General features: G+C 38.9%; 1 protein-coding gene across 3 annotated transcripts; it reads left to right on the top strand.

The window, feature by feature from the left end:
* Positions 1-1,708: 1,708 nt before the first annotated feature.
* Positions 1,709-26,264, top strand: cdk16 (cyclin dependent kinase 16). 3 transcript variants are annotated; one of them, XM_056772435.1, is made up of 18 exons: positions 1,709-2,371; positions 8,307-8,487; positions 12,389-12,553; positions 14,364-14,497; positions 14,803-14,928; positions 16,241-16,297; positions 16,676-16,790; positions 17,065-17,159; positions 18,142-18,204; positions 18,296-18,419; positions 18,539-18,659; positions 18,958-19,055; positions 19,171-19,276; positions 19,388-19,430; positions 20,454-20,544; positions 20,823-20,900; positions 21,995-22,033; positions 23,317-26,264. In XM_056772435.1, the coding sequence occupies exons 2-18, from the start codon at positions 8,367-8,369 to the stop codon at positions 23,352-23,354; spliced, it is 1,614 nt and encodes a 537-aa protein (XP_056628413.1). In that variant the 5' UTR covers positions 1,709-2,371; positions 8,307-8,366; the 3' UTR covers positions 23,355-26,264. The 3 variants fall into 3 exon arrangements, with proteins under 3 accessions (XP_056628413.1, XP_056628415.1, XP_056628414.1); XM_056772437.1 differs by lacking the exon at positions 12,389-12,553 and having other exon boundaries at positions 1,712-2,371; XM_056772436.1 differs by lacking the exon at positions 21,995-22,033 and having other exon boundaries at positions 1,720-2,371.
* Positions 26,265-27,863: the final 1,599 nt, after the last annotated feature.

Raw genomic sequence — 27,863 nt, 5'->3', positions numbered from 1 at the left:
GTGAGAGAAAGACCACACCCATGCGTCAGCCAGTCACAGCACGCCTATCAATACTGCTTCACTAGGCTGACCAAAAGTTAATTGTGTTTGTTAGCTCAGTGGATTTCGGTGATGAATGTTACACAAACGGTGGATATAAAGCTGGATTTGGAGATGGATAGATGGCACGGTCATACACCTGTATCTCTCTTTTATAAATTTGATCACACTAATACTCAAAGAAAATACTTCAAAGATACGAAGTATGCAATACTACTGTATGGGTCCTCAAGATTAATATGATATTTGTAGAAACTGCGTGTATTACCCCATCTTTAAACACTTGTATGTGACTCTACTAACGTATTCAACACATGCATGCGTGCGTAAGTGTATTTCTGTTCATTTAATTCCTAATGACTGCAGTATTATTCACAGGATCACTTGTCATACGAAGTATTAATAAGCATGAGATTTTAAAGTCTCTTGACCTGGCCGAACAGTGGCTACTGGTGGCCATGAGATGCATTTTCTGTAAATCAAGGTCAGATATACAGCCTGCCCTTGCCGATGGCTAGTTACACGTAATTAAGAATACTTGAGCATGGTTGTATAAAATCAACACACTTCTGTGCTTTGCATGTCGGTAAAGTGAAAAAAAACATACCTTATATGTGACCCTGGATCACAAAACCAGTCTTAAGTAGCACGGGAACATTTTTAGTAAAGGCAAAAAAACATTGTATGGGTCAAAATAATTCATTTTTCTTTTATGCCCAAAATCAATAGGATATTAAGTAAAGATCATGTTCCATGAATAGATTTTGTAAATTTCCTACCTTAAATATATAAATATAGTATATAATTAAATATATAAAAACTATTTTTGTAAGTGGATGGCCTGCTACAGGCAATTTTCTCAATATTTCAATTTTTTTTGCACTCTCAGATTCCAGAGTTTTGAAAAGGTTGTATCTGAGCCAGATATTGTCCTATAACAACTCATACATCAACGGAAAGCTTTAAATTTATTCAGCTTTCAGATTATGTAAACGTCTCAATTTCCAAAAATCGACCCATAAGACTTCTTTTTGTTTTGTTTTGTTGTCCAGGGTCACATATAAAGATCAAATTTATACAACATTGTGTATTAAAAAAATCCCTTTAATAATAAGAATTGCTTGGTTGGTAACATTTCCAGTGAGCTTTATTTTGCAATCATGTTTCGTGCACAGAATCCAAATTTCCAGACTGGAATGTCTTTACTTGTGAGGTTAAATAATGTGAAGTAGAAAATGAACAAAAGAAATGTTAATTTGCATCCAAAGCACACTTTCACAACCCCATTCAGAGGGTTTCCAGTACCGAAGTTACTGCTGGGGGCTATGATGCATGCCAGAGAGATGACTCACGGAGGGGCTCCACTGCTCTACATCACACACACTCTCTCCTCTAAACTGCTCCAGTTTAGGTCCCCCCTCAGCTCTTTGAACCCATCACTCTTAATTACCACATGAATTCATGTTTTCCACTGCAATTATGAATTACACTTACATTCTCTAATAACCACACATATCTACTATCTAATATGACGCTTTTACAGCATAACTAAATACACCGAATTATGTTTATTCATAAAATGATACATTGTATTTCTTAGGATGTAAAGATGGTGAATCTGTGTGTTACGTCAATGTAACCTGATACACCGAAAAAATATTTTGCCATTTATAGAACAGCCTAATTCGACCGCATTTATCTGTTAAGCAATGACAAATGAAAAATCTAAAAGCTCAGCGTTACTGGCTGACAGCGTTGTGCGGCAGTCAATCCAACCGGCGACCCCCGCGCATTCTTCCTGAATGGTACAGCCCGCCTTGCTCGCACAGAACTCGGGTCAGCCCACTGTAAATCGGTTTTAATTTTGCAGGGGGGTATGCTTTTAGTTTGCGTTGACATTTCGCGACAGCAACGACGCAAACCACTAATCAACCCGATCGAGCACACATCACCTCAAAACATCGGTCCAACATATAACTATTCTATTCAAACAACCGTTATCACGCTTTCCTTCACCTCACCTAACAGCCCGAGTGAGTGACTCCTGAATCTATTCGCAGCTGCTCCGTCGCTTCCACGATCCACTCCACTCCGGATTTGGCTCGGATAGGAACAGCTGCTGCAACGTTTGAGCAATTTCAGGAGGTAAGACACAGGCAGCGGAACATGAGGGCTCTGGTAGAGTCGCTGGAGCAGCACCGGAGACCGGTGGAACGGCACTAGAGGATCATGGCCGAGGACTATTGGGAGTGCACGGCGGATTCGGGATATTATTACTGCTGAGATTAGACGACCGACACACATACACACGCACAGGATTTCAAGTCCACAGGTAAGAAAACCACATCAGATATCCACCTGTTCCGCTTCTACGTGTCGTTTAAAGTCGAGCAAGATGCGTTAGATGAAGCGGATAACGTGGGGCCGTTCTGAGTGAGTTTATTTGAGCCGGACGGGTCCGTGTGACCGGAATCCAGTTCGGGTCGCTTTAGAGTCTGAATGAAAACTCCAGGGACTGACGTGGAAGAAATGCGAAGAAAGACAAGAAAAGAGAGAAGGAGGGAACGGGATGGAGGAAAAGACATGCCCGCATTCCTGTGCATGTTTAACACACAACGGGCGTTGAATGTCGCTCTTTAAAGCCAGCTAACGTTAACTAGCTAACCTGGCTAGCTTGTTTATGTGCGGTTAACGGTGGATTAGCCAGCCGTCGTGCCACGATTAATGTTTAATTTAACCAACCGTGATGATTTTATTTATTCATGGCTTGCCTGAAGAATTAGGCAGTTTTAGCCTGAGGGAGGGAGGGATGTTTTTATTTAGTCATGGTGCACTTAAATGTCAAGTCTGAATAACGTTAGATGCTTATCTAAGTTTAGGTTAACCACAGGTTGTTCCGGTACATATATTCCTGTTTAAAAGCGCAATCGTGTCGTTGAAAGCCTGTGAGAGGGGAAACGTCGTCAGTGACGTATGTCATTTATGACAGCGTGACGCCACCCATTCAACACATTGCGTGATGTTACATAAGTCTACGTCATAGTTATGAGTTTTATCAGTGCCCTAATGTAGCCTTGAGTGATTGCTGGGCCCTTCCTGGCACTGTCAGGTAGACCGTCCTGGTGTCTCCGGCAGGTGAATCTACTAGTGGTTAAGTCAAGCAATTGGAATGGGGAAGAAAGAGGAATGATCCAGAACAACTTGATAAAAATTCTTTGTCTGATCCTATAATGTGAGGTCAGATGCTGGCGCCTCATATTTGACTCATTGCGCTTCTGGTAAAATGGAGCGGCACGTTTGACAGTTGTCATGAAGAGCCGCTCTGACTCAGAATTGGCACGTTGAAAGTGTGGGTGAACATTGGGTGGGTGGTTTTAGAGAATATAAGGTTAAAAAGATAAATGGATTTGGTTTTGAATTTTTTTGTTCTTTTTCTAACAAGCACAATGTTGTAGCACTCATGCATTTGGTGCAGTAGAAAACCCAGAGTTCATTGCACCGTTTTAATTGGTGGCTATCGATTGCTTGAAGAGAATTAGGGAGAGAGCTTGACCTTTTGACTTTTGCGCTGGGAGTGCTTGCTTGGATCACCGGTAGACATTTTTGTTTAGCTTTGGGATTTTATAAAAAAAATTGTTTTGTTGACATTTGCTTAAATGAACACATCCCATTTCCCATTTTTATGGTACTTGTAAATAGGAATCTTGTTAAAGGGGAGCAGCCGTATTAGTGATGTTGATACATAACTTCTCCCATTTCTGCTAAAATCTAGACACTAGAAAATCCTATGTACTTGTAGTTTGGTTTTTTGACCTGGGCTAGCAAGCCACCAAAGCAAGCCTATAGCGTGCATGCCTAGTTTAAAATATCTTTCAGATATAAAGTGATCACTGTTCTTTGTGAGAACGGGAGTACCCTGATGTATCTCAACAAATGACAGTTTCCAATTAAACAGAATTATTTCCAGACCTGCCATGTGTCACCATTTTAAGAAAGTGCTGCAGCGTACAGACATTTTCCAGATTACTTTTAAGCCACAACAGAGAAATGACAGCATTTGCGCTTAGAGCACTGCCTGAACCTGGCGTTCCAGAATCAGTCCCTATGAAGGTCAACCCCGTCACTGTGTCACCTTGTGTTTGGATGCGTGTCAGTCTGTTTAGAGGAGGATGCAGGGGCCCATGGCCAGCACAAACCTATGCTTTGTTTACTGCCTGGCCTGTGTTCTTCGAGACGAATGACTTGTTTGAAAAATGGCGGATTTAATATGATGTTTTGCAGAAAACAGTCTCACGTCTATCGCTTGGCCTGTCAGATTATACACTCGTCCACGTGAGTGAGGGTGCTTTGTGCTTGCTCTTGATTCAACCAGTGTCAGCCGCCGGAACCCCGTGAAGTGGATAAATGAGCCTCAATCTGTGCTGAATCGGTGTGGGTCAATTACAGAAACATTGTGCTTCTGAAACCAAACCTTGTCCGTCAGTATGTTGGGAAGTGAAATGGCTGATAGTGCTGCGTAGGTTAGCACAGCACTGGTGTCACAGGCTTGATGCTTGACCACTGCGGGCAGTAATGAAGTGAGGGAGTCTTAAAGAGTCATCAACTCTGATTAAACACTGTTAAGACGCTCGCAAGAGCTGTGAGCGGCCCTTGACGTGGTGTAGACCGCTGCACTACGCATCTGGGGCCGCAATCACTTATCACCAGAGAGTGAATAAGTGGTGGAGGGTGAGCAGCAGGTTAATGCTCGCGCATGGCCTCTTGTTTGTCTTTTAGCTATTAGTTTTATCGGACTAGCAGATCCATTTTGTCGTTGCTTCAGATTTAACATGCTGCTTGCTCTACTGTTTTCCAGTCGACCATGGATTCTTTTGCCAGTTGAATTGTACACATTTTTTGGTTTGACCCTTGAATAACAGTTTTATTCAAGTCAGGCTATTCAGAACTGTTTTTATATCTGTTTGCTTACCACCCTAAACGTATCTGATATTAAAATGGTTTGTCCTCATTAAATGTTTTTTGTTTTGGGTAACATAAATCAATTTTTTTTTTCCAAAGCGTTCCATTACCCTGATTTCTATTTGACTCTGTTTGTTGAAACGAAATAAAGTTGTGATATGCAAAGGATGTTAAAAAGGCTCGCTTGCTCTCAGACGTGTATATTTGTGCTGTTCATCCCTCATGGAAAAATGAAATACTTCAAACTATTTCCAGAATTTTAACTATCTGTAGTATTTTTGCTGTAGCCTTTCCACAGTTTTCCTTACGGAACTTTGATCTTTTCATTATGCAGCACCTCAGGCTTTAGATCGAGATGACATGACTGTATGCTGTTAAAACTAGAAAAAATAAAGTTCACAGTAAATATGAAAATTTGGCCTAATTAATAACAAAACGTCTTTCCCACCAAAATGGAAACTATTTCATTATTTATTCACCCTCATATCATTCCAAACCTGTAAGACTTTCTTCTGCTGAACATAAAAGAAGGTATTTTGAAAAATGTTGGTAAACAATATTGGAGCCATTTGACCTATGAACACAAAACCTCTCAGACATTTCTCAAAATATTTTAATTTTTTTCTTGATTTTGAATTCCATAATGCTTAACATTTATGTCAGCATTTTTTTTTGGTTGAGTAAAGTATCCATTTAATTGCAGTTTACTGTCAAGACATGTTGGAAGACCAAGTTATTTGTTTTTCTTGAAATCCTCCACTTATATACACTTCTTTTTCTATCTCTAATAAAGTTATTTAATTAATAGTGGCTGTTGAATTGGTTGTTAACATCATAACTAACAGGCATTTAAGTAGTTTTACTTTAAGCGAGGTTCAGACTGATTTTGTGCCGACCCAGACGATGGATGATAACCGTGGCATTTCTGTGGTCGTGGCTCCTAATCGCCGGTCCTACGTGGTACAGTGAGAGCGATTGAAAGACGGCTGTTCTCAGGGTCTTGCGATCAAAGACAGCTTGCGATAATATTCTGGCAGTGTCAGAAATTTTGCTTGATCGTGCAAGCTACGCCTACGGAGTAGCCAATAAAATTGCAACATGAAATGACGTTTTAATCAACACTACATGGCAATAAAGTAAAATACCACAGATTCAATTTTTTTTACAATTTGCACATGCTGATGACGTTTTCTTATGTTCGCCGTAGACTAAGATTCAGTAGGTGTAATCATTGTACAGTGTACATGCATGTCATACCCAAGTTTATAAGATCCATGTCACCCAGTTTGACCACCTGTCATGACATTATAAGATCGCTGAAATCGTCTTTAGCAGGCTTTAAACCTATTAAGCCTGGACACAAATAAAAAGAGCCTGTGTTCTGTCACTTATGTCATAATGTTAAATCTCTTTTCGTGTGAAGTTGAACCGTGATTTCTTGCTGCCCTGGAAACCTGTGTTCCGGCGCTTCTGTAGGATCCCGGCCTGATGCATCTAGATTAGTGGGTCACCTTTGATCGAAGGACCCAAAGCTTGGATTTGTGCTGGAGATTGGTGCTCATCTTTTTGCCAAACCATGTGATTAACTGAAAGGAAAAGCACAACCTTCTGGCATTTTGGCTGTTTCCATAGAGAAGCCCCAGTTTTTCCCAAAAGCAATGAGTTTAAGACTTTTTAGAGTCTATTTTTCTCTCTGTTGCTGCGTCCCAATTCACATACTATTCGTCCTTAATAGTATTCGAAAATAGAATTAGTATATCCCAAATCATAGTATGCTGAAATGAGTATTCTCAAAGTACCCAGTTGGTCAACTGTTTCCGGTGAAAATTGGAAGTGTGAATCCATGGAAACGTTCCGACTGATGTTACCCACAACTCACCGCCAGAGAGGCGGGGTTTAGTGACGCTACCCTGCATTAATAACACGAAATAAAAGATTCATTGGGTAAATTAATGAATTTAAGTATACGTTATACGTTATACATTGTACAAAATAATAAATTAATAAATACTTAAACGTAAGGAAGAGCGGTATTTTGATGTTCGCGACTGTGAAGGACCAACGTGTCGTCTAGGCAACAACGGCCACTTCCGTCTTACGTTAGTATGTCCCAGTTCGTACATACAGTTGTGCTACGCACTAAAAAGCTTTCCTGTAGCTCAGTGGTAAGACTATTGTGTTTACAACGCATGGTTGTGGGTTCGATCCCAGGGGATTGCAAATAACTATGTAAAATGTAAAGGAAAATGCAATGTGATTCGCTTTGGATAAAAGCGTCTGCCAAATGCATAAATGTAATGTAAATCTAAAATGTATATACCTTTTCAAAGCAAAAACAGTACATACTTTAAGGGCATAGTATAAGTAGGCGAATGGGGAGGGAGCATGTGTTTTGAATGGAATACTTGTTTACTGCATACTGGTCAGTATATACTGCATGCATTTTTTAACAAAGTGTGCAACAAAAAGCAGCGATAAATGTTTCAAGCATGGTTGTGTTGTGACTTGAGCTCAATATGTTAGTATGTCTTGTAGAGTTGTTTTTTCTTAATGTTGGTTTTAATGCTTGTTTTGGTAAGTCTTGCCACCTGATTAAACTAAAAATACTTCAAAAATGCAATGATAGTATCGGGTAGTATGGGATGCCTTTCCTTTCCTTTTAATTTGGTTTATTTATTATTTCACAGAATGAGTCTTCATGGTTCAAATCTGCTGTACCATGATCTTAAACTTGCATTAGTGTCTGTCTGCTTTCACCACACAGACTCTTAGACTCTTTGAAGTGTCTTAATGGAGTTCATCGTGCAATTATTAGCATGTTTGCTCTGGAAGAGCGTCCCAGTTGGATTGCTCGCATTTCCGGCCTAAAGACACTGGAATGTAAAACGTCTGCACTCTGCAAGCGCTTGATTTATAAAAGCAAACGTTCACACATGGAACGATGAGTGTGATGACAGTGTTGCTGATGTGAGTAATTAAAGTTGGCTTGGGTTATTTGTTTATTGTAGGTGATACCGCTCGCTATTAGACTCATCTAGTGTATCTCACTTAGATGTGTTCTCTGTAGAGCGTCATCCGTTCCAATAACATCCAAAGCCCTATGAAATAAACAGATTTGTCCTCTGAATCACCTCCCTGCTGTAGACCTGTTCCAAGTACGTCTCGATACGTAATTGCGTGTTGACATGTAATTTTAAGCTAATATTATTCCTGGGATTTTTAACGCGCATTGCACTACAGATGATTTGATAGCAGGTTACGGAACATGCCGCACTTAACGTCCTGATGTTGTGTTTTTATGTCTACAGGGCGCTTAAACAGTGGCAGCCCCTCCACCCCCCTCATCTCGTCCCCCCCTCCCCCCACTGATGGACCGCATGAGGAAGATCAAAAGGCAGCTGTCCCTGACGCTGCGAGGGGGTAACAGCGGGGACAAGACCATGAACGAGACCATCAGCTCTCAGGACACAGGAGCACACAGCGATTCCGGTACGGTAACGTTTCGCAGCGAAGGCCACACTTTATTTTAGCACACAACTGTGATACTTAGTAGAATAGTACGGTCAAAAAAACAATATGTTTAACTCAATTTAAATAAGATGCACGTCGCTATCAACGGAGCACAGAAACATGTATGCATTGTATTGTGTTTCCAAAGAAAGCTCCACATCTTTCCACAGAATCTGCTCGCCTGTAATTCATCATTTTGCATAACCTGTACTCTTAAGCTTTTGTGTAACACATTTAACCCTGTTTAAATCCATCCCCTGTATTTTGTCTCACATTGGACTTCATGTGCAAAACTTTACATCGATTTCATCCTTAAAGGGACAGTTCACCCAAAAATTATAATTTATTTTCAAAAATAAAGAAACTCCGATCTTGTCAGTTCAAACCTGTATGACTTGAAGATATTTTGAAGAATGTTGGTAACCAAACAACAGCGTTTCTTAATCACTCCTACTGTATGGACACAAAACCAATTATCCAACATTCTTCAAAGTATCTTCTTTTGTGTTCTGCAAAAGAAAGAAGGTTATACAGGTTTGAAATGACAAAAGGGTGAGTCAACGATGACAGAATGTTCATTTTTGGGGTGTGTGTATGCGCCGTCAAGTGTGTCCGTGTGGTCTTTGCGTAAAAGTTTATTTTTTTTAAATCCCGATATGTGCATGGAGAATTAGACGTTTATGCAGCCGGCCTAGTCAGTACAGACAGCTGGGCGTTCTTATCAGCGTAATGACCCAAGTATGAAAAGGTTAAAAAGATAAGAGTTTGTGTGACATAATTAATCAAGCATTCCTTCAGTTAACATTCATTTGCGTTGATTATAGAACTCAAGATATTCTGAGAAAGAAAATCTTTTCTCCAAACAATGCACAATTTTGAATTGCATTTGGCTTTGATATGCTTATGAATTGATGCCCTTTTGTGTCGTTTTGATCGCCACCGCCACGATGTAAATCCTTTCTTACATATATTGGGACGTGCATGAAAACTTGCATGTAATATTTCCAGCATTCTAAACAAGTGTGTGTGTTTGTGTGAGTGTAAAGGCATCCTTGTCGGAGAGACTAAAAAGAGCTCATATTCAGCGCCATCTGTACAATCTGTTCCTGTGTTTTTATGTAATGATATTGAGAAAGTTGCCAGAATTGTTGCTTATGCTAATGCATTAGTCTGTCAACATAGGTATTATGTGAATTACAAGTGTTGTAATTTTCAGTGAGTGAAAATGTTTGAGATAAAATACTTGTTTTATCCCTATGCTTATGGATTAGGCCATTAGGGCGATATCTTGACTTCAGCTCTACCCGACTGTAAAGTTGGAACGGACTAGCTTTGAGATTTATTTAGCATTTACTTTATAGCAGTGTTTCTTAGATGGTGTTTTGGCGTCACTGCTGTGTTGACACAGAATTTACATCAACTTACAATTTACAGAGTGTTGCAATTGTTGTAATACATTTGAGAACAGTCGATTGGAGTAGTTCTTTCTGTGAATCAAGTCAAAAGAGTCAAAGCGATTACTAAATTAACTTGGGAGTCATTTTCAGACAATGTTAGTATGATTGTGAAAAATTTGCTTGTGAGTATGTCAGCTAGGTCTGTCACAATACACAATTATTACAAAGAAACAATCGCATATCTGCCAATCTCATATTAATCTCGAGTGCCTATACAGTAGTATTGCAAACGTCGTATCTTCGAAGAGTATTTAGTTTGATCAAATCTATGTACAATTATTTCCGGATAAACACAATTTGCTTGAGGTGGGACTAGTGGGGTGAGTGAGATAGAACAACAGCACAAGCAAGCAACACATCATCACATTAATCGTGTTTTGTACATTATGCATATACACGCCGATAGCCAACAGAACACAGACTTACAGTGTGAGGTTCAACTCCAGCTTCTTTTATCACTGGGACCGCGCCATCTATCAGTTTCAAAGGATCTCCAAATTCAGCATTATATCCACCGTTAATATAACATCATATGCTATCACTATCGCAAGAGTAACGAGCTGCAGCGCAGCACATCTTGACACAGCGCAGATAACCTTGATGGTAAGCGGGTCTGGCTCGTCGGTTGCCTCGTGGGCGGGCTATTTCTTTCGCCTTGCTATGCTTTTCCAGGAGAATGGCCAATAAAAGGAATATTTCAGGATCCAGAATTATAAAAACTTTCCGAACCAATTTGGAGTGCTGGGGGAGTGTATCAAGTACAGAAATACTACATCATACGTCCAACAAATTTTTAAACAAGTTGACCATGTTAAGCATGAGAAGCCAGGACGTTTAACAGTGTAAAAAAGTCAGAATGCATGACATGATACCCGATCTTTAAGAAAACTTGTTAAATGGGTGTAATCCCACTACCTACCAAGTTTAAGTGTCAAAGTGATACCCAGTCTACAACCAGATGCGTGCCAAACGACATGACAAGTTCTTTAAGAACAGGGCATTTGTCGTGTTGGATTGCACCACATCCCGTGTGGACAATATTCCGAATTGTAATGTGTTCTTTTCGTCGCGTCGCATTATTTACAATATTGTCGTTTTGTTTATTGGTTGCACGAAATCAAAGATCCCAGTTATTAACATCACATATATTGTTAATATCGATATATATGTTATTCTTAGCAAATGCAATGATTAGTAATTTGGTGAAAGACAATAAAAACTAATTTGTAAATAGTATATAAGAGTATAATATTTTACATAAATAACTTACAAAAGTGAGCAGTGCCTTGGTCAGTATATGGACTCAACCAGGTTTTTTCATCAAACACAGGAAGAGTTTTTCAGGCATTAACCGCTATCGTTTGTCATTCAACGCATACATTCACCTCTTTCTCCCTTCTTGTTCCCTGCCAGTTTGATTTAGTATGCAAAAAAAATGTTAAATCACTTCATCAAAACATCCAAATGAGTTTAAAAGCAAGCCTGTCCATCAGATTCAAGGGCTGACTATGGCTCCTGAGCTCCTGTATCCTGCCTGCTCTTTACCCCGTCTGACCAATCAGCATGTGTTTTCCAGCATGGCTCCCATTTCAGGCTAACCGCACGATTCTGCTCATCTCTTAAATCCGACAGTCTCAGCAAAACAGCTTCAGTTTGACATCTATCTCCACAACCGTCTCACCTTAAGCTGGCGCTAAAAAAATCATTATGCATTACATGTGAAAATAAATCAACATAATGACCCCAAAAATCCATCTCTTTCTTTTCCAGTGTGTTCTGGCATTTCTCCAAACCATGCCCAGTTTTGAAATGCTTTTGGCTTTGATATGCTGATGAATCGATGCCCTTGTGTGTCGTTTTAATCGCCGCCACAGCTCAGAGTACCATTAGAAACAATTAACGGCAGCCAGATGACGAATTTATCTGTGTTGTTGCTCAATAATTGAAGCCCTTGTTCCTCATTTACTAACACTGAAGATGTTCCTTGTAAATTCATCCTTCAAATCTTTGGTTTGTTTTGAAAAACTGAATGCATTGTTTCCCTGTTGATTTCTCTTTTTAATTTGATATTTCCTCTTTTCTTGTTTTCATCCTCTGATCTCCCAACCTTGTTTTTCTTCCTTATTTTTTATTTTCCTTCCTTATCAATCACACCCACCTTATTCCACGACCACATCACTCATTACTAACCTACATGTGTGTGTCTTTTCTATTCGTCCTTTAATACGTTAATCTTTATTCATTCCCTTCACTTTTCTACCCCCACAATTATGATTCCACTCACTCCGCTTCTTTTTCTACATCCTACCCATAATGCATTATTCTATTATGCATCCCTCCACTTCTACATTCTCCCCCCGGCTCCTTCTCTTGCCCTTCCCCCCCCTCCGTGTGTCCTACACCTCCCCTCTCCTCCCTCCCAGAGGCCATGCCAGTTGGCAACAGTGGCGGTCTGCGGGGTTCAGTGAGAGGTTCGGGGGGTTCCTTCAGCATGCACTCCCTCCTGCAGTCGTACAGCAGCGCTCTGCGCAGACCACGCAGCCTGGGCCGCAGTCTCAGCTCCTATCTCAACCACACCACGCGCCTCGGTACATCCACGCACACGCATGCACACAGAGGGGAGAGAGAGTGTGGTGTGTGTGTGTGAGGTAGCGCAGTAGGGATGGGAATCGTTGGGAATTCTGGTTCCGGTTTAAATTACATTGTGGTTTAAGAAGGATACATTTTCTATTGGGGGTGTAAAGATATATTGTGCTGTTTCATATTGCGATTAAGACATTTTTTTAGATCGATATTTAAGTTGAAAGCATCTCGTGTCTAATCCTTTTGGTTGAGCTGATAGCATGTGACATGTCTGTAGTATAATGTTTAAAAAAAGTATTTTATTACTTTAAAAAGGTTTTCTCTTAATTCCTTTATTTTCTGTTAAAGTTCGGTTTGAGTTTCTCAATAACACTCGTGTATTTCTATTAATTTACACACTGAAAGTTTAGACAAACAGATTAACGTTTGAGAAATAAATCTCTTGTTTGAGGTTTAACTTTTCATTTTGTTGAATATAATATGATACTATATTAATCGTGAACCCAGTATTGTGCATTGAGTCAATCGTTACACCCCTAATTTTTAGCTATAAATCATTCTTCCATGAATATATATATATATAATTAACATATAAAACAACATCAAAAATCAAGAGACCATTTCAATATTATTATTTACTATTTATGGATATACGTTTAAATAAATGGATAATTTTTGTTTCATTCTGTGAAAAACAAACAATATTTTCCTACAAATTTCACATAAAAAATATTTTTTGTTTACATGTACTATCAAAAAATTTAAACTGGAGAAACGGATGAAAGAAGTGAAAAGAAAATATGCTCTGTATCTTTTCAGACCTCAAATACTGCAAACCTGGATTTTTATTTCACGTGTCTTATCATGTTGTCAGTCTTTCACATGTTGGATGACTTTGTCACTCCTGAGGTTTGGTTTTGTTGAAATTCAGCAGACACTGGACTGAAATGAACACAATACATCTAGAAATGCTGATAACATGAAAATTTGGAACGGTCTCTTAATTTTTTTACCGCAGATGTACGTTGGGTCATTTTATGCTAAATGTATTATTTTTTATTTTTTAATTAAAAGATGGGCTTGACCAGCCATTGTTATTGCAAAAATAAATCTGTGCCCTTCTCAGAAGTTCTTTGTTATGTATCGTCATGACTCATATTATATATTTTTGGTCCATATGCGTTGGCAGAAGTTTCAGAACTCTTCAAACAAAACCAAATCTCTTAAAATTCTAAAAACGGAACCAGTTCTGTATTTCCAACCCTATTGCACTGAGCTCACATATAATCCAGCATAGATATTAACTTTATTATACACGGGCAGACAGACTGTGTGTGTGTGTGTGTGTGTGTGTATGGAGAGAGAGAGAGAGAGAGAGAGAGAGAGGTGGGTGGGAGGTTGTGTTATGCTCTAATGGGGGGGATGGGGGCAGCGAGTGTATAAATGACTCAAAGATAATGACTTCTATTTTTTTCCTTTTGTGTGGGTACGAGACGCATCTCCTTTCACAGTAGTTTCTTACATGAGCTATGTTTTGATCTGTATCAAATAACCCTTTCGAGAGAGTGAGAGAGAGAGAGAGAGAGAGAGAGAGATGAACATATAAATGTGTGAGAGATTCATTTGGGAAAAGTTGCAGCCTCACAGATTATACATGATTACTTTTCCTCTTAAAATGGGATGATGGATGGAGGTTTAAAAGTAGAAACATTATATTTGATTTATTCACTAAATTGCATCAGTAGCATCGCAAGAGTGACGTCAGCACGGGAAAGCCGATGATGCTTATGTGTGTGCGTGTGCTTGTAACTACAGAGATCGTCCATGAGGATGTGAAGATGGGTTCGGATGGAGAGAGCGATCAGGCTTCGGCCACGTCCTCCGATGAGGTGCACAGCCCCGTCCGAGTGCGTCTGAGAAACAACCCCGGCCGCAAGATTTCCTCAGAGGTACTATCATCTTATTTTCATGATGTAGGCAAATAAATACACTGCACGGGGGGCTGGCTGTTTGTGACCAGATTTTGGATTTGTTTATTTTTAAGAGGGTGCCGCATAGTAACCATTAGCTTGTTGATTGCTATTGAACATACATGACTTGTGCATGACTGATGGTGCATTGTGGGTACTATAAATGCTCCACAGCATGGTAGCCATCAGTTGGATGACTCGCCTGCGGGCTGAATGTGTTATTACTGCTGTGGAGAGTAACAAAACCTCCAGGCCTGAACTAATAATGCTTTCCTCATTCTTAGGACATAAACAAGCGTCTTTCTCTGCCAGCCGATATACGACTTCCTGATGGCTACCTGGAGAAATTCAACCTCAACAGTCCGCTGTTTGACAAACCGCTCAGCCGAAGATTACGCCGAGTATCTCTGGTAATGCCTCTCCTGTGTCTCTATTGGTTTGATCTTTTTTCTGCTTTCTGTATTTTTTGTTCTTACCTTTCCTTTGCTGTGTTCACAATGCAGATGTCTAGTGCTATTTGTTTTCTCCGATCTTATTGACTTTTCTTAATTCATTATTCATTATTTTGTAAGGTTGTAAAAGTACACAATAATAAAACAGTGAAGATTAATTCTGGCCTCACTGTTCACATTTATTTCATTATGTGCAGGTTGAATCTGATTTCAGATGAAAAAACAACATATTTTTGTTCTCTCTAGCTGCAATTTGAATATTTTGTCTGGCTTTATCTCTTCTCTCTTCCTTTACTTTCTACTGTTTTTATTGCCTGCAGTTCTTTTGCTCGACCTCTCTCTCTCTCTCTCTCCTCTCTCCTTCTCTCTCTCTCTCCTTCTCTCTCTCTCTCTCTCTCTCTCTCTCTCTCTCTCTCTCTTTTTTGAGTGATTTCTCTCTCTCTCCTTCTCTCTCTCTCTCTCTCTCTCTCTCTCTCTCTTTTTTGAGTGATTTCTCTCCCTCCCTCTCTCTCTCTCTCTCTCTCTCTCTTTGAGTGATTTCTCTTCCCCTTGACTGGTCTTATTTCTTCAGGGTCTCGTTATCAGAGTTTTGAAACCAGTACAAGTACTTTGTCTACTTTGTTTGTGAATGTGCGGACAAGACAAATTTTCACAGCATTTCTCACTGCTGTTTTATTCGTTAAATGTGCAGAACCTCATGCAGAAATGCCCAGTTAATGTTTATGACCGTAGTATGAACCAAGACATAATATTAAGTAAAAACAAGTCATTTTAGGACTATTGCTTTTTCATGACAATCGTAAATTCAGTACCATAAATAACACAATTATGAACCTTATAACGAACAGTTTACTACATGATTTTTGGTTAGTTTTTGATAATCAAATTGGGATTTTTTTGTTTCATGATTTACAGTGCAGTTGATGCAAGCCACTTTTTATTTTTATTTAAGTTTTGTAGGATTTATCCATAAAATCACATTCATGTTTTTACTGTAAATAAAACAAAACTAACTTGCCTCTCACATGTCGTATCCCAGATCATGAGGTTGTTTAGTGCTGACCACACTTTGATTGTTCTCAGATTATTTTAGGGAAGGATATTTTGGCTCATCTTCGCTGCATGGGTTACATAAGCTATGTCCAGAGTGCGGCACTGGCGTCTGAATATAGGAACAGTGTGATTTGGGCATCAGTTCACAAACGGTCTGAATTGTATGCATGTGTTTACCGTTGGGTTTTTTGTAATGCTGTTGTACTTGTGTTTGCAGTCTGAGATCGGTTTTGGGAAGTTAGAAACGTATGTGAAACTGGATAAACTGGGAGAGGTAACGTACAAGTCAATTCTTTACATGCTTGAGTTGCTCCAAAACTCAGCGTTTCTCTACCACACCACATACAAACGCAACATAAGTATGCTCTGTAACGATATTTATTTGACATTGCGTGTCTCCTTTAAAGAAAAGGCAATCCCATAAGGCATTACAACGGATCTGTTTTTATTTGAGATTAAAAAATTTATTTCTGAAGTTTAATCTAATATTTTGTACAAGCGCTTAAATTAGCAATAGATGACAAGACCGCTCACTAAGTTTCGGTACAGAGCTTGTGATTCCATAAATGTCTCTGTTGACATAAATCTGTTGGGAAATATGTCTCATCTGACACACAGAACATCAGAAAGCAAAGTTTGTGTGTTTCCTCAGGGTACCTACGCTACAGTTTATAAAGGGCGCAGTAAATTGACGGATAACCTGGTGGCTCTAAAGGAGATCCGATTGGAGCATGAGGAAGGTGCTCCATGCACTGCAATTAGAGAAGGTGAGATACAGACTCCCCCAAATTACCCACAAGCATGTGGATGACATTTGCGCCACGTGTGTTAGATGAACCAGCAGACTTTGTCACATGTTCATTTCATGTTGTTTAATGATTTGCCATACCGTACATGACATGACTGCTTCCATTCCATTCACCCATCAGTGTGAGATTATTCTGTTGTGTAGCTTCAGTTTTCAATGAATCCCCACATAAGCATGTGGAGTTCTCGAGGTCACTCGTTCAAAATGTAATTTATCTGTCTGTGTCTCTGTAGTGTCTCTTCTGAAGGACCTTAAACATGCCAACATCGTGACTCTTCATGACATAATCCACACTCAGAAGTCTCTGACGCTCGTGTTCGAGTACCTGGTGAGTCACTTCTTTAGGCTGTATTTTTTCTCTTCACAAACCTACCGGTGACGAGACAGACACTACGTCCATATTGTATACAGTCTATGGTTCAGGCCCATTTTGGCGTGTTGCTATTTTTATGCAACTGAAATACACTGGGCCACTGACCAACTGAAAACTGGTCTAAAGTCAAAGGCACAATATGTTTTTGGTTGTTTAAAGGGGGCGTTAGTAATATGCGCCTATATGAGGGTGCACGCGCTCATACGATCTGCTTATTACACACAGAGGGATGCGCAGTAGCACACAAACATGGTAATTAATGGACTACAATGTAAAAAAAATCTGACTTGTCCTGTAGATGGTCTGCTAATGATCTTTAACCTCGCGCACGAGCAGATGCGTTTCCTCTCTGGAGAAGCGTCCGGTCTTTCCACTGCAAATGCCATCATGTAAATAGAAAACCAACATGGCGCATGGGCGAATGGGAGATGAGACTCTGATTGGTTTACTGCACGTCTGCCCAAATAACACCCAGGATTCATTAAGAAAATAGGAGCAACCCTTTTAGATCATGCCCCTGGCGCGCTGACAGTTTTTCCTGTCCTTAAAATAGCAAAAGTGGATTTGGAAACAACCACTCGCCATGCGCTTTAGACCATATGCTTAGATCATCGTTAAAATAGGGCACATAGTCTGAACAGTCAACACTAAGCATAGGACACAAAGCTACATTATACGCAGTATTTAGTTTAGTAATTGTAATGGGAAGCATTTTGCGGATATAAGTATCCGGCTAGAGAGGAGACAATCTAGGACTCTAGTACATGTAGCTTGCTATTAAAAATATATTTGGGTTGTGTTAAGGTCGTACTACTGAAAAATATTTTACATTTTAGTTGGTAATGTCATCTAAATTTTCAATTGCTCTAAACATTTATATTTTAGATTTTTTTAGTCTCCATCTTTTTTTCTCTATTTTAATGTGTGTTTTTTTTAGGATAAAGACCTGAAGCAGTATTTAGATGACTGTGGAAACTGCATTCATATGCACAATGTCAAGGTACATCCTCTACGACAAATATCGTTTGTGTCTGTGTGCTGCACACGAACATCAAAGATGCTGTCCTAACCTGCGTGCGTGTCGCTCTCAGCTCTTCCTGTTTCAGCTGTTGCGCGGTCTGAACTATTGTCACAGGCGCAAAGTCCTTCACCGAGACCTCAAGCCCCAAAATCTTCTGATCAACGATCGTGGAGAGCTGAAACTGGCCGACTTCGGTTAGTAACACGCAAATTCACCATAGATTTGGTCTGGATAATTCACAACTATGAGATTTTTGCACTATATTTTTAGACATTGCAAACTATTTTAATTTGGGTTGTTATTTAATCTTTAGGTCTGGCACGAGCGAAGTCAATTCCCACGAAGACCTACTCCAATGAGGTGGTGACGCTCTGGTACCGCCCACCTGACATCCTATTGGGCAGCACTGACTACTCCACTCAGATTGACATGTGGTGAGCATTTGACATCCTGTACATTAATATGTGTTTTATGAAGTAACGGTCAGAATATGAGATGTGACTTCAGTATGTCGACCTCTGCTGTTATGTTGTGTACAACTCGACTACTGAACTTGAATATATTGATATAAATAAACCAATTTGAACATGTCTTTTGTAATATTGCTTTTGCTGTCATTATATAAAAACACTAAACCAAAAAATAGTGATCAAGTATTCCTTTATTATATGACATGCTGTGTAGAGATGAGATGAGTGTGGGATGTGTTTTAATGTTTGTCTGTCTTTGCAGGGGTGTTGGGTGTATCTTCTATGAGATGTCTACGGGTCGGCCCTTGTTCCCGGGCTCCACAGTAGAGGAGGAGCTTCACTTTATCTTCAAACTGCTCGGTACCGCGCTCTCCCACTCTCTCCTCCTCCCGCTCTATCTGGCTCCAGATCTGACAGTTTGTGCCTCCGAGTGTGTCCCTGCGATATTTATAGACCCCCCTGTATCTTTTCATAGGTACGCCCACCGAAGAGACCTGGCCTGGAATAACCTCCAATGAGGAATTCATCTCCTATAACTACCCCCGTTACCGCGCCGACTGTCTCCATAACCACACTCCACGGTAAAAACAGCTGTTCACAGGGCCTGATGCCCGAAACTGTCCCCGTTCCTTATGTTAAAAAGCCATACGCCATTGGAGGTGACTTATTGTATTTGTGATTTCTCTTGACAGATTGGACAGCGATGGAGTCGAGCTTCTGTCCAAACTGCTGCAGGTAATCTGCCTGTTATTCAAAAAGAAGACCGTATCAAAGTTCATTTCTCTGCTTATCTATCAAAAACAGCGTATATCAGTTATTTGAATGCGTGTATATTTTTTATGAGTGTACATAGAGATAAGTAATGCCACATACATTTACCTAACAAATAGTACAGTCAACATTGTTAAAGTCAACATAAAATCCAAACGGAGACGGGTTTACTGCCTTACGAGACACACTTTATTATTCTAAAGGAAAGATGCTGTTGTAATCTTTCTCGAAAACATAACTTGTTTCATTATGATTGACAACCAGCAAGCTACAGTTTTGCCAGAATGTTGGATAATGTAATAAATAATAAGGCAAAAACAGGAAATAGCAGATTCCATTAATATTACTGCCTTTAGCAGACGATTTTATCCAAAGCAACTGTTACAGTGCATTTAAGGCCACAGATTTTGTGGCATTTTTTGAAATATAGAAATTGATCTTATATTGTATCCAATCTATCTGTAAAATAAGACCACCAACCCAAATAATGGATGTTCTAGAAGTACAAGTTTAAGATCATAAGTTGGGGGGGCAAAAAACAATGCACTCTGGTGGCCCTACAATGAAAAAGTTTAAGATACATTTCATCCGTATAATTGTTATTTTTCAATCAAATCCATGATCTTGGTGTTGCTAAGCACTTTGCAAGCGGAGCTAGAGAAACCCACACCAACAAAACTTCATCCTACATTTTTCTCATTTTTGCATCTTGGAATGTCAGAATCACATTATGTTGCTGTGCAAAAGTTGTCTTTAAACACATTTCATGTTGACTTCAACTTGTGAGGGAGCTTGCCAATAAAGCACCTCATTATTCTGAGCTGTGTGTTGTTTAGTTGTTTGTTTATCAACTGGTAGAATTGCATTAGCAAAAAGTTCACACATACTCATAACAGGTACTGTTTACCTTAAATCCAATATATGTAATGTTGTTTTTGTGATGTTGTCCATGTGTGTCCGCTTGACTAACTCTTCTGTTTTGTTCAGTTTGAGGGGAAGAAAAGAATCGCGGCAGAGGAAGGCATGAGACACCTTTACTTCCACTGCCTGAGCGAGAGAGTTCTCGCTCTGCCAGACAGTGAGTTCTCACACACACACTGATGGGAATTATGATGCTGTGAAATAACAGATGCATTTGCACAAATACATATACTGACGGTTAGAATTATTAAAGTGCCAGACCGATCTTGCACTCTTCTAACGTGAAAGACGTTTCATTTTACAGAGGCGTGATGTGCTGATCTGTATTTACTCTTTATTTTTTTTTTAAATAAGCTTACACAGATACTCTGATCTTAACATTCAGCACAAGTTTGTTTCAGTGTATTAATGTCACGTTACGTTTCTCCCTGCCAGCTACATCAATATTTGCACTTCAAGAAATTCAGCTGGAAAGGGAGCCGGGCATGAGGACGAACTCTCTGTCAGAATCAGGTAAACCAACACAATGAATGATGACGAGAGATCTAATGTTTTTGTGGAGCAGATCATTAGATTTAGTGTGTGTAGTTTCTTATAGCCAGACATTAGACCATAAACGTAAAGTTTGGTTTGATTTGATGCTTATTTTGGCTAAGTACCGCCTACTTGGGTAGGGAGGAAGTGATTGACATGTTGAGGAACCAACCACAGCTGCGATGTTATAGAATAATACTGACCACTGATTATATTGAGGAACTCCAATGTTCCGTGGTCCATGAGAGACTAGAAATTTACTCTTACATTCGAATTCGTATTTATCATACCAGAGATAACTTTTGCTCATCATGATGCATCTCATTTTTTCTGCACTCACATTTTTCATCTTGTCTCTTGATAGTTTTTTGTTACTGAATTTCTCATCTCGTCTAGCGGCTGTTGTCTGAGATCTTGAGGTCTCTGTAACTTGCTATTTTTTGGCTGCTTCTCTCTGGGCCTATTTACAGCTGGTATTAACACCCATTGGCGGTGATGTGATCTGAGGTCAGGTGAGACGGATGGGCATTTACACCTGGTTGTCCACTTCAGTTGTAAAGCGATCTATTCTTTCTCTTCTCTCTTTGATCTCTATACATCTCATGTCTTGTGTCAGTAAGGCACAGTTACAATGATGATGATGTGTCCGATGTTCTCAGGAGGAAGTGCTTTTTGGGAGAAATACACAAGGTGCATTTAGGAAAATTCTGGTCACTCTTTAACATAAAATGACAAAGCATTAGAAATCAGTATCATTAAAGGGGACCAGACAACTGTCACAAAAGTCAAATCTTTTCAATAAAATTACATTTATTCAGAAATCCAAATTATTCAGAAAACGGCATCAAAGATATTAGTTAAAGATTCACCTTTGTGATCTATGTTAGAAAGTCATACAGATGAATAGGCCGCATTGTTCCTGTTAGCTCCATGTATTATTCACTGCTAACTTTGTTTTCTACTTTGCCCTTGCTACGATCTCTCAGTCTTTTCTCTTTTTGTCTGTTTGTATGTGCTCTTGTGGCGTTTTCCACACGCTTTGCGATTTAAACCATCACTTCACTGCGCTCCAGAGCTTTTGCAAAGATGTCTAAGGTTCCGTCACACCTTAGGTACATATTTGTCACCCTTTGCTCAAAGCAGAAGGTCACAAACCACAAAAAAACAATTTCTTCCCCTCATTTTCTGTTCATCTGTGTTTACTGTCTGGATTTTCCCCACATGAATGACATGACAAATACATTATGAAATGTATTGAATTTTGTGTTTTGTAGTCCATGTGTGTACATGCTAGTGTACTCCTAAGCTTAAACACGATAAATTCAGCAGATATACACATTCATTGTTACCTTTTTCATGTATTGAATCAAATATATAGATTTGTATATCAAGATGTTCCTTAGAATGAGAACTTTTGCGTCAGAAATAAAGTTGGAAATACTATCAAAGAGAAATCAAAACATCACTGCACAAAATTTACTTTAGTACCCTTATTCTCATTGGTTGTTGAATGAATATTTGTTTAGTTTGCTTGAAGTCATATGTTCCCCCGAAAGCATCCATCACCTTTTTTTGTACAATGATATCACTCATTTATTGATCCCTGTGACGCTCTGCATGTGCATGTCAAAGCAGGTTGCAAGGTTGGTTTTTAACCAACGGGTACCAGTTTGTGTCCAAATGAGAAAGCCACAATCATCCAACAACAAAGCAGATGTAAACATTGAGATGTGAATTTTGGCGAACATGTTGGGTTTTTGCAAGTGAGCAGATCCTAGTGAGGTAGAGCTTGAGAGTCTTGAGACAGATGAGTTTTTTGTAGTTGGGTGCAGGTTAATGATTTTGAAAGGAAATAACAGACACTCGAGGACAAATTTGTCCATGACAAATAATGGTAGAGACAACCTACCGCCGTGAATGACGACTGTGCTCGCAGGGGAGCGCTAATGCTAATGTGGCCTTTTAGCCTGTAGCTGTAATGAGGACAAAAACTGAGGAGAACTGCTTCCTGTGTGAAAACCTGTCGTCACTCATCAAACAAGAAGCCGGGCTTCTCTAGAGCCTTAAACTGAGCATGGATGACGGCTTGTGTGTGGCCGGGTGTTTGGGTTTGCCGACCTCACGCACAGCTCATGCCCAGTTCTCTAAATGAAGTGAGCGCTGGTTTTTTCTTTCTCTCTCCTTCCTGGGACTCCATATACCCTGGGATGTACCCTAACAGTGATTGTACTTTTTTTTCAGTCTTTCAATTTACCAAGTTTAATATTATGAATCCTGACCCCTAATTGTCCAATAAGGAATTTTTTTGTGAGTAAGTTGAGTAATCATGATTTGTAAAGGATGGACGAACCTTTTGCAACATTTGAAGTAAATTTCTCTCTCTCTCTCTCTTCAGTCAACAGCATATCTCAACGACAGAGCCTGCTCTTCTGAACCCACGGGGCGGAAAGACAGGAAGACAGAAGATACGCCGAGACGTTTCCTGTTGTGAAGATGAAGGGATGTTTTTTCATTGCTAGTTCTGTGGCATTATGTGCTTAGAAGGGGTCACTGTAGCTGTTTACATAGAGAGGCTGACGACGATGTCATGTTTTGTTCATTGATTTGTGTACTTGTTAGTTTTGATCATGATGCACCCTGCCCCCTTATACATTTCATGCATAAACGTGTTTGCTATTCCTTACCAACGGAGTTGTGTCGATCCAACCACTGTAATCACATGCTGAATGTTGTTGGATATCGGCTGCTTTCCTGTGCGTAGCCTCTTCTTTCATTGACAGACGCTTTTTGCAATACTCTTCAAGTGTGATGCCTGTTAAAAGAAGGCCATTTTATGAAGGAATATGTCACAAAGCATAAATGGAATATCAATCGACAATAAGCCAAGTTTATAAAGTGATGGAAATCACTTTAGTCTTCCAGAACAATATTCCTCCTCCTTTAGTGTAATCGTCCAAAAGCCAACATTTTAGTACTATGCCAACATATGTTCTCTGTGATCATTAAGCACACAGGCTTTATTTGTGTTCATCAGATTTTCGAAGTCTGTCCATTTTTTACTTTTGTTTGCAAAATCATTTCATTTTTAATTGTTGTTAACATGTTTTTTTTTTTGCCATGCAATACATTTTGATAATCTAGAAAATGATTTCACCAAAGACCCCGCGTTTCCTCCCACTTGGTTTAACCTAGTTTGAGCTTCCAGGTCCACCATTCACCCACCGAAGAATCAGCTGCACTGTGTCGAGGACGAACATTGAGCCTCCGATGTGCTCCAGGCTTTTCCCGTGAACACCTGGTCCACGCCATGTTGATAATTCTTCCATTACTGCAGCACTTAGAGCCGTCACTCTGGGTGAAGACTGAGCTCGCTTCAGTCTGTGAGATGAGGACTTATAAATGGGATTCCAAGGCTTGTGTGGAGAACGGGTTGACTCGTACAGGGCTCAGGTTTCTGTCACTCTGCCGAACAGCTGAGCGGGCTGGATAGTGTTCCACATGTCGGGCCGGTTGTTCATACTCTGCAGGGTTTGGAGCGCATTGGTGTTGCGTTACACGCTGCAAATTTATCACACAGGTGTACCAGGGATGAGCAAACCAAGGCCTCGGTGCACAATATCTGTCATCTACAGTCCCACAAATGTGATTTTTGGGTGTCTGGGTCATGTCACACCTCAAATTCAAAAGAAAACGTTATTCTACATTAAGAAAATGAGGTCCACTTTAAGCGGCAGTTTTAATTTCAAACTTTCCCCACAAATTCTTATTACTGTAATGCAAAATAAATAAATAAAATTTACAATAGCAATTTGAAAAGTAGGATGTTCAATGTTGTTAATTTAAGTATGATGCATTTTGTTTGTAAATTGTATATTATTTATAATATATGAGAATAACGAGAATTACAAAACAAGCTTTTAAAGATGTCCGGATACTTTGTCTGGTCTGCTTTATTTAGGGGTTTACATCAAATTGTATTGGTTCCAAAATAAGCTTCATTTTCTTTATTTGGAAAATATTTGTCTCTTAATTTTGAGGTGAAATGTGACCCAAGCCTCGTAAAATGCGCCATATCAAAGATGAATGCTGAGGAGGTTTCTATTATTTTTAGTAAATCTATAGTTTTTTATTTGATATTTCAAGCAATTCTAAAATGTGTGGTCATGTGGTGATAGATCGTGACCTCCCTTCTTCCCTGCTGGAGATAACCTGTGAATACCTGTTTGCTATATTTGTGTGTGTTTGAGAGAGATGATGGGAATGCGGTCCTGCATGGCAGTGTTTTAGACTTTGGTACATTGTAAATAGCCTTAGAATGTTTTTTTTTTCTGATCAGAAGAGTGAAGAGTGCAATGAAACGATCCTCATAACAATGTATAATTTTTGAAAGAAGAATATCTTTTTTGTTATACTTCTCTTTGATGACATTGTTAATTGTGTTCTCATTTTTTTTATGAGATGTAGTAACCGAATTATGTTACTAGGAGATTTACGTGCTGTAGATATTTGGTTTTGATGTTTGTTAGTTCATGAAAATGGCTCACACTGATTTAGACTTTCATCTGGAATGCGTAAAGTGAAAGGGCTTCAGTGGCTATATGTGCTTGTGTGGTAGCCAACTTTTCATTACTGCGCAATAATAGCTAATTTACGCAATAACATCGATTTGTTTATTTTTTTATGAAATTGTCCTAGTTTTAATTTCCCCCCAAATAAAATGGATCCACACACATTTTACACCAGAAGCAGTGCAAGAACACATGGCTGTTTGGCCCTTTCATAAGTGTGACTTTGAATGCATTTGTACATGGAGACGTTCTGAGCCAGTAAACATGTTCAGTTCTCTGTAATGTGTAAGGTTATGATGTTCTTGAATGGGCATTCTGTGCTAGAAGAAACTTGATCATTGATCAGTATTATTTTCTTTTCCTATTTTTGTAAGCGTTCTCTACAAGATCCTAAAGTTTTAGGATTTTCAGCCTTGTCACTGTTGTTTTCTAGCTGGCATTGGTCTGTGTGAAATGCTGAGGAATTAGAGTTGCAGTCCGCTGTTCTATAAATATGTTGAAAGCAGTATAGGCAAACACGTAAGCAATACTCACTGTAAATGCACATCTCACATCTCATGGGTATCTTATGCAGGAATCACTCTCAGATGGCCATAGTATATTTTTGGTTAAAATTAAGTTATGCACATATGAGTGGTCATTCTTTCTGAATAAATCAGGGGATGTTTACTCCACATAACAATTGTAAATGTTTAATACAAAGCTCCTTTTTTATATTCTTTTGAATGCAATAGTTAATTCTTTCATTAAAAAAAAAGTGGTTCAGATGTTAAAATGGAAAACCTTTAATTTCATGCAGAAATATTGCTGACTGTTATTTCCTGATGCTTGTATGGAGCTCATTTCCAACAAACTTGATCCATCTTTGACAAACTCTTGAATAATGGCACAAACAAGCTGTAAAGGATTCAGGTGCATAAAGACAAATGTGAATCATATTTTGAGGAAATACAATCGATGACCCAAACTTGAGTTATGTTTTAGTTAATTTTATGATTCATTTTGGGTTTACGGACTTGTGCTAGTTTGAATAAATGTAATAAGAAATATTCACACATTCAATTGACATGTACATTGGGTAATTACAGTTATTTCCGCATCTCATTTACAAGTCCACACATAATCTGTTTAAGTACAAAGTCAGTATGGGGTTATACTATAACTGCATGTTAATCAATTTTGTATTTATTTACAAGCCCTACATTTAATCTTATCCTGATATGTTTGATTAATCATATTCACTTGTTGGCAACCCCTACAAGGTTTATATACAAATCAGAGGTATGATAAATGATTTCGGTCCAAGGTTGAAATGTGCCTTCCAAATTCAATACAAAAGTATTAAAGTTTTGATGTGAAATTTTGTTTGCAATGTCAAACACATTTGATTTTTTCAAATAACTCATGAATGGCACAGTCGATTTGACCCATCAATAAGTCCTCTTCATTTTTCTACTTATAAAAGCAGGGTTTATATTTTTCTTGAGTGAAATCATAAATTAATGATTTTTAACAGGCAGATCACAGTAACCAGAACAACTGAACACCAGGGTTAACCTTAAAAATGGATACAGAAGAAATCATTTCACACGTTATTTCATATTTCATTTAAAATCCAAATGTCCCTCCATTACACACTGGTAATATTTTGTGATATTTTTAGGATTTTAACTTGATGTTCTGTCTCTTGGTATAGCAGTTCCATATCATGATTTTTAAACCGTAGATACGCGCTTTCACATGTATTTTACAGCAACGTGATTTGGTGACTGCTTCTTAGCTTTTGCTGGTGGTCAATGCCAAAGTTATCTGAAGCCTTGCATGGGTTGGTGTTTAATTTTTCCAAGGAATGTTACAATGCTGACACCCTGCTTTGTGTTTCTTACTGAGCCAGTTTTACTGCTGTGAATTACTGTTATGATAAATCTCATACTTATAACCCCAGTATTCTTAGACACATCCTTGAAAATGTTACATAAGGCCTAATTCTGTTTATTAATCCTATCAAAGCTATACAATTCAATAAAGGTATGTACATTTCTGAATAACAATTTGTACTTGTATTTTGTTTTCATAGCAGGTAAAATACATACGCAAGCTTGTGTTACATATTAAACACACAAACAAACATTAACATTAAAGTAAAAAATTTAATTGTATTCAATGTATACAATAATTAAGTAAAGGAATTCTTGAATAATAATTTACACCTGTATGAGTGAGAGGTAATGTTATGCTTCGTTTAAGACACCTCGGAAGTTGGATACTTTCCACCACAAACGCGGAAGTCTGGATTTAGTATTTAAAAGTATTTATAAACATTAAACATAACAGTTATCTGTTAACATTAAAAGAGAACAGTTCCGGAAGATGT

Source organism: Triplophysa dalaica, chromosome 18 (genome assembly GCF_015846415.1).
Source record: "Triplophysa dalaica isolate WHDGS20190420 chromosome 18, ASM1584641v1, whole genome shotgun sequence".
Taxonomy (NCBI): Eukaryota; Metazoa; Chordata; class Actinopteri; order Cypriniformes; family Nemacheilidae; genus Triplophysa; species Triplophysa dalaica.
This window is presented reverse-complemented; position numbering and strand designations above follow the sequence as displayed.

What these genes read in the sequence shown, in the direction of transcription:
- cdk16 (XM_056772435.1), top strand. Translation starts at nt 8,367, where the DNA reads ATGGACCGCATGAGGAAGATCAAAAGGCAGCTGTCCCTGACGCTGCGA. An exon ending in TTCATATGCACAATGTCAAG is followed by an intron (nt 18,205 to 18,295) that starts GTACATCCTCTA and finishes TGTCGCTCTCAG; the next exon opens with CTCTTCCTGTTTCAGCTGTT. An exon ending in AGTTCTCGCTCTGCCAGACA is followed by an intron (nt 20,545 to 20,822) that starts GTGAGTTCTCAC and finishes TCTCCCTGCCAG; the next exon opens with CTACATCAATATTTGCACTT.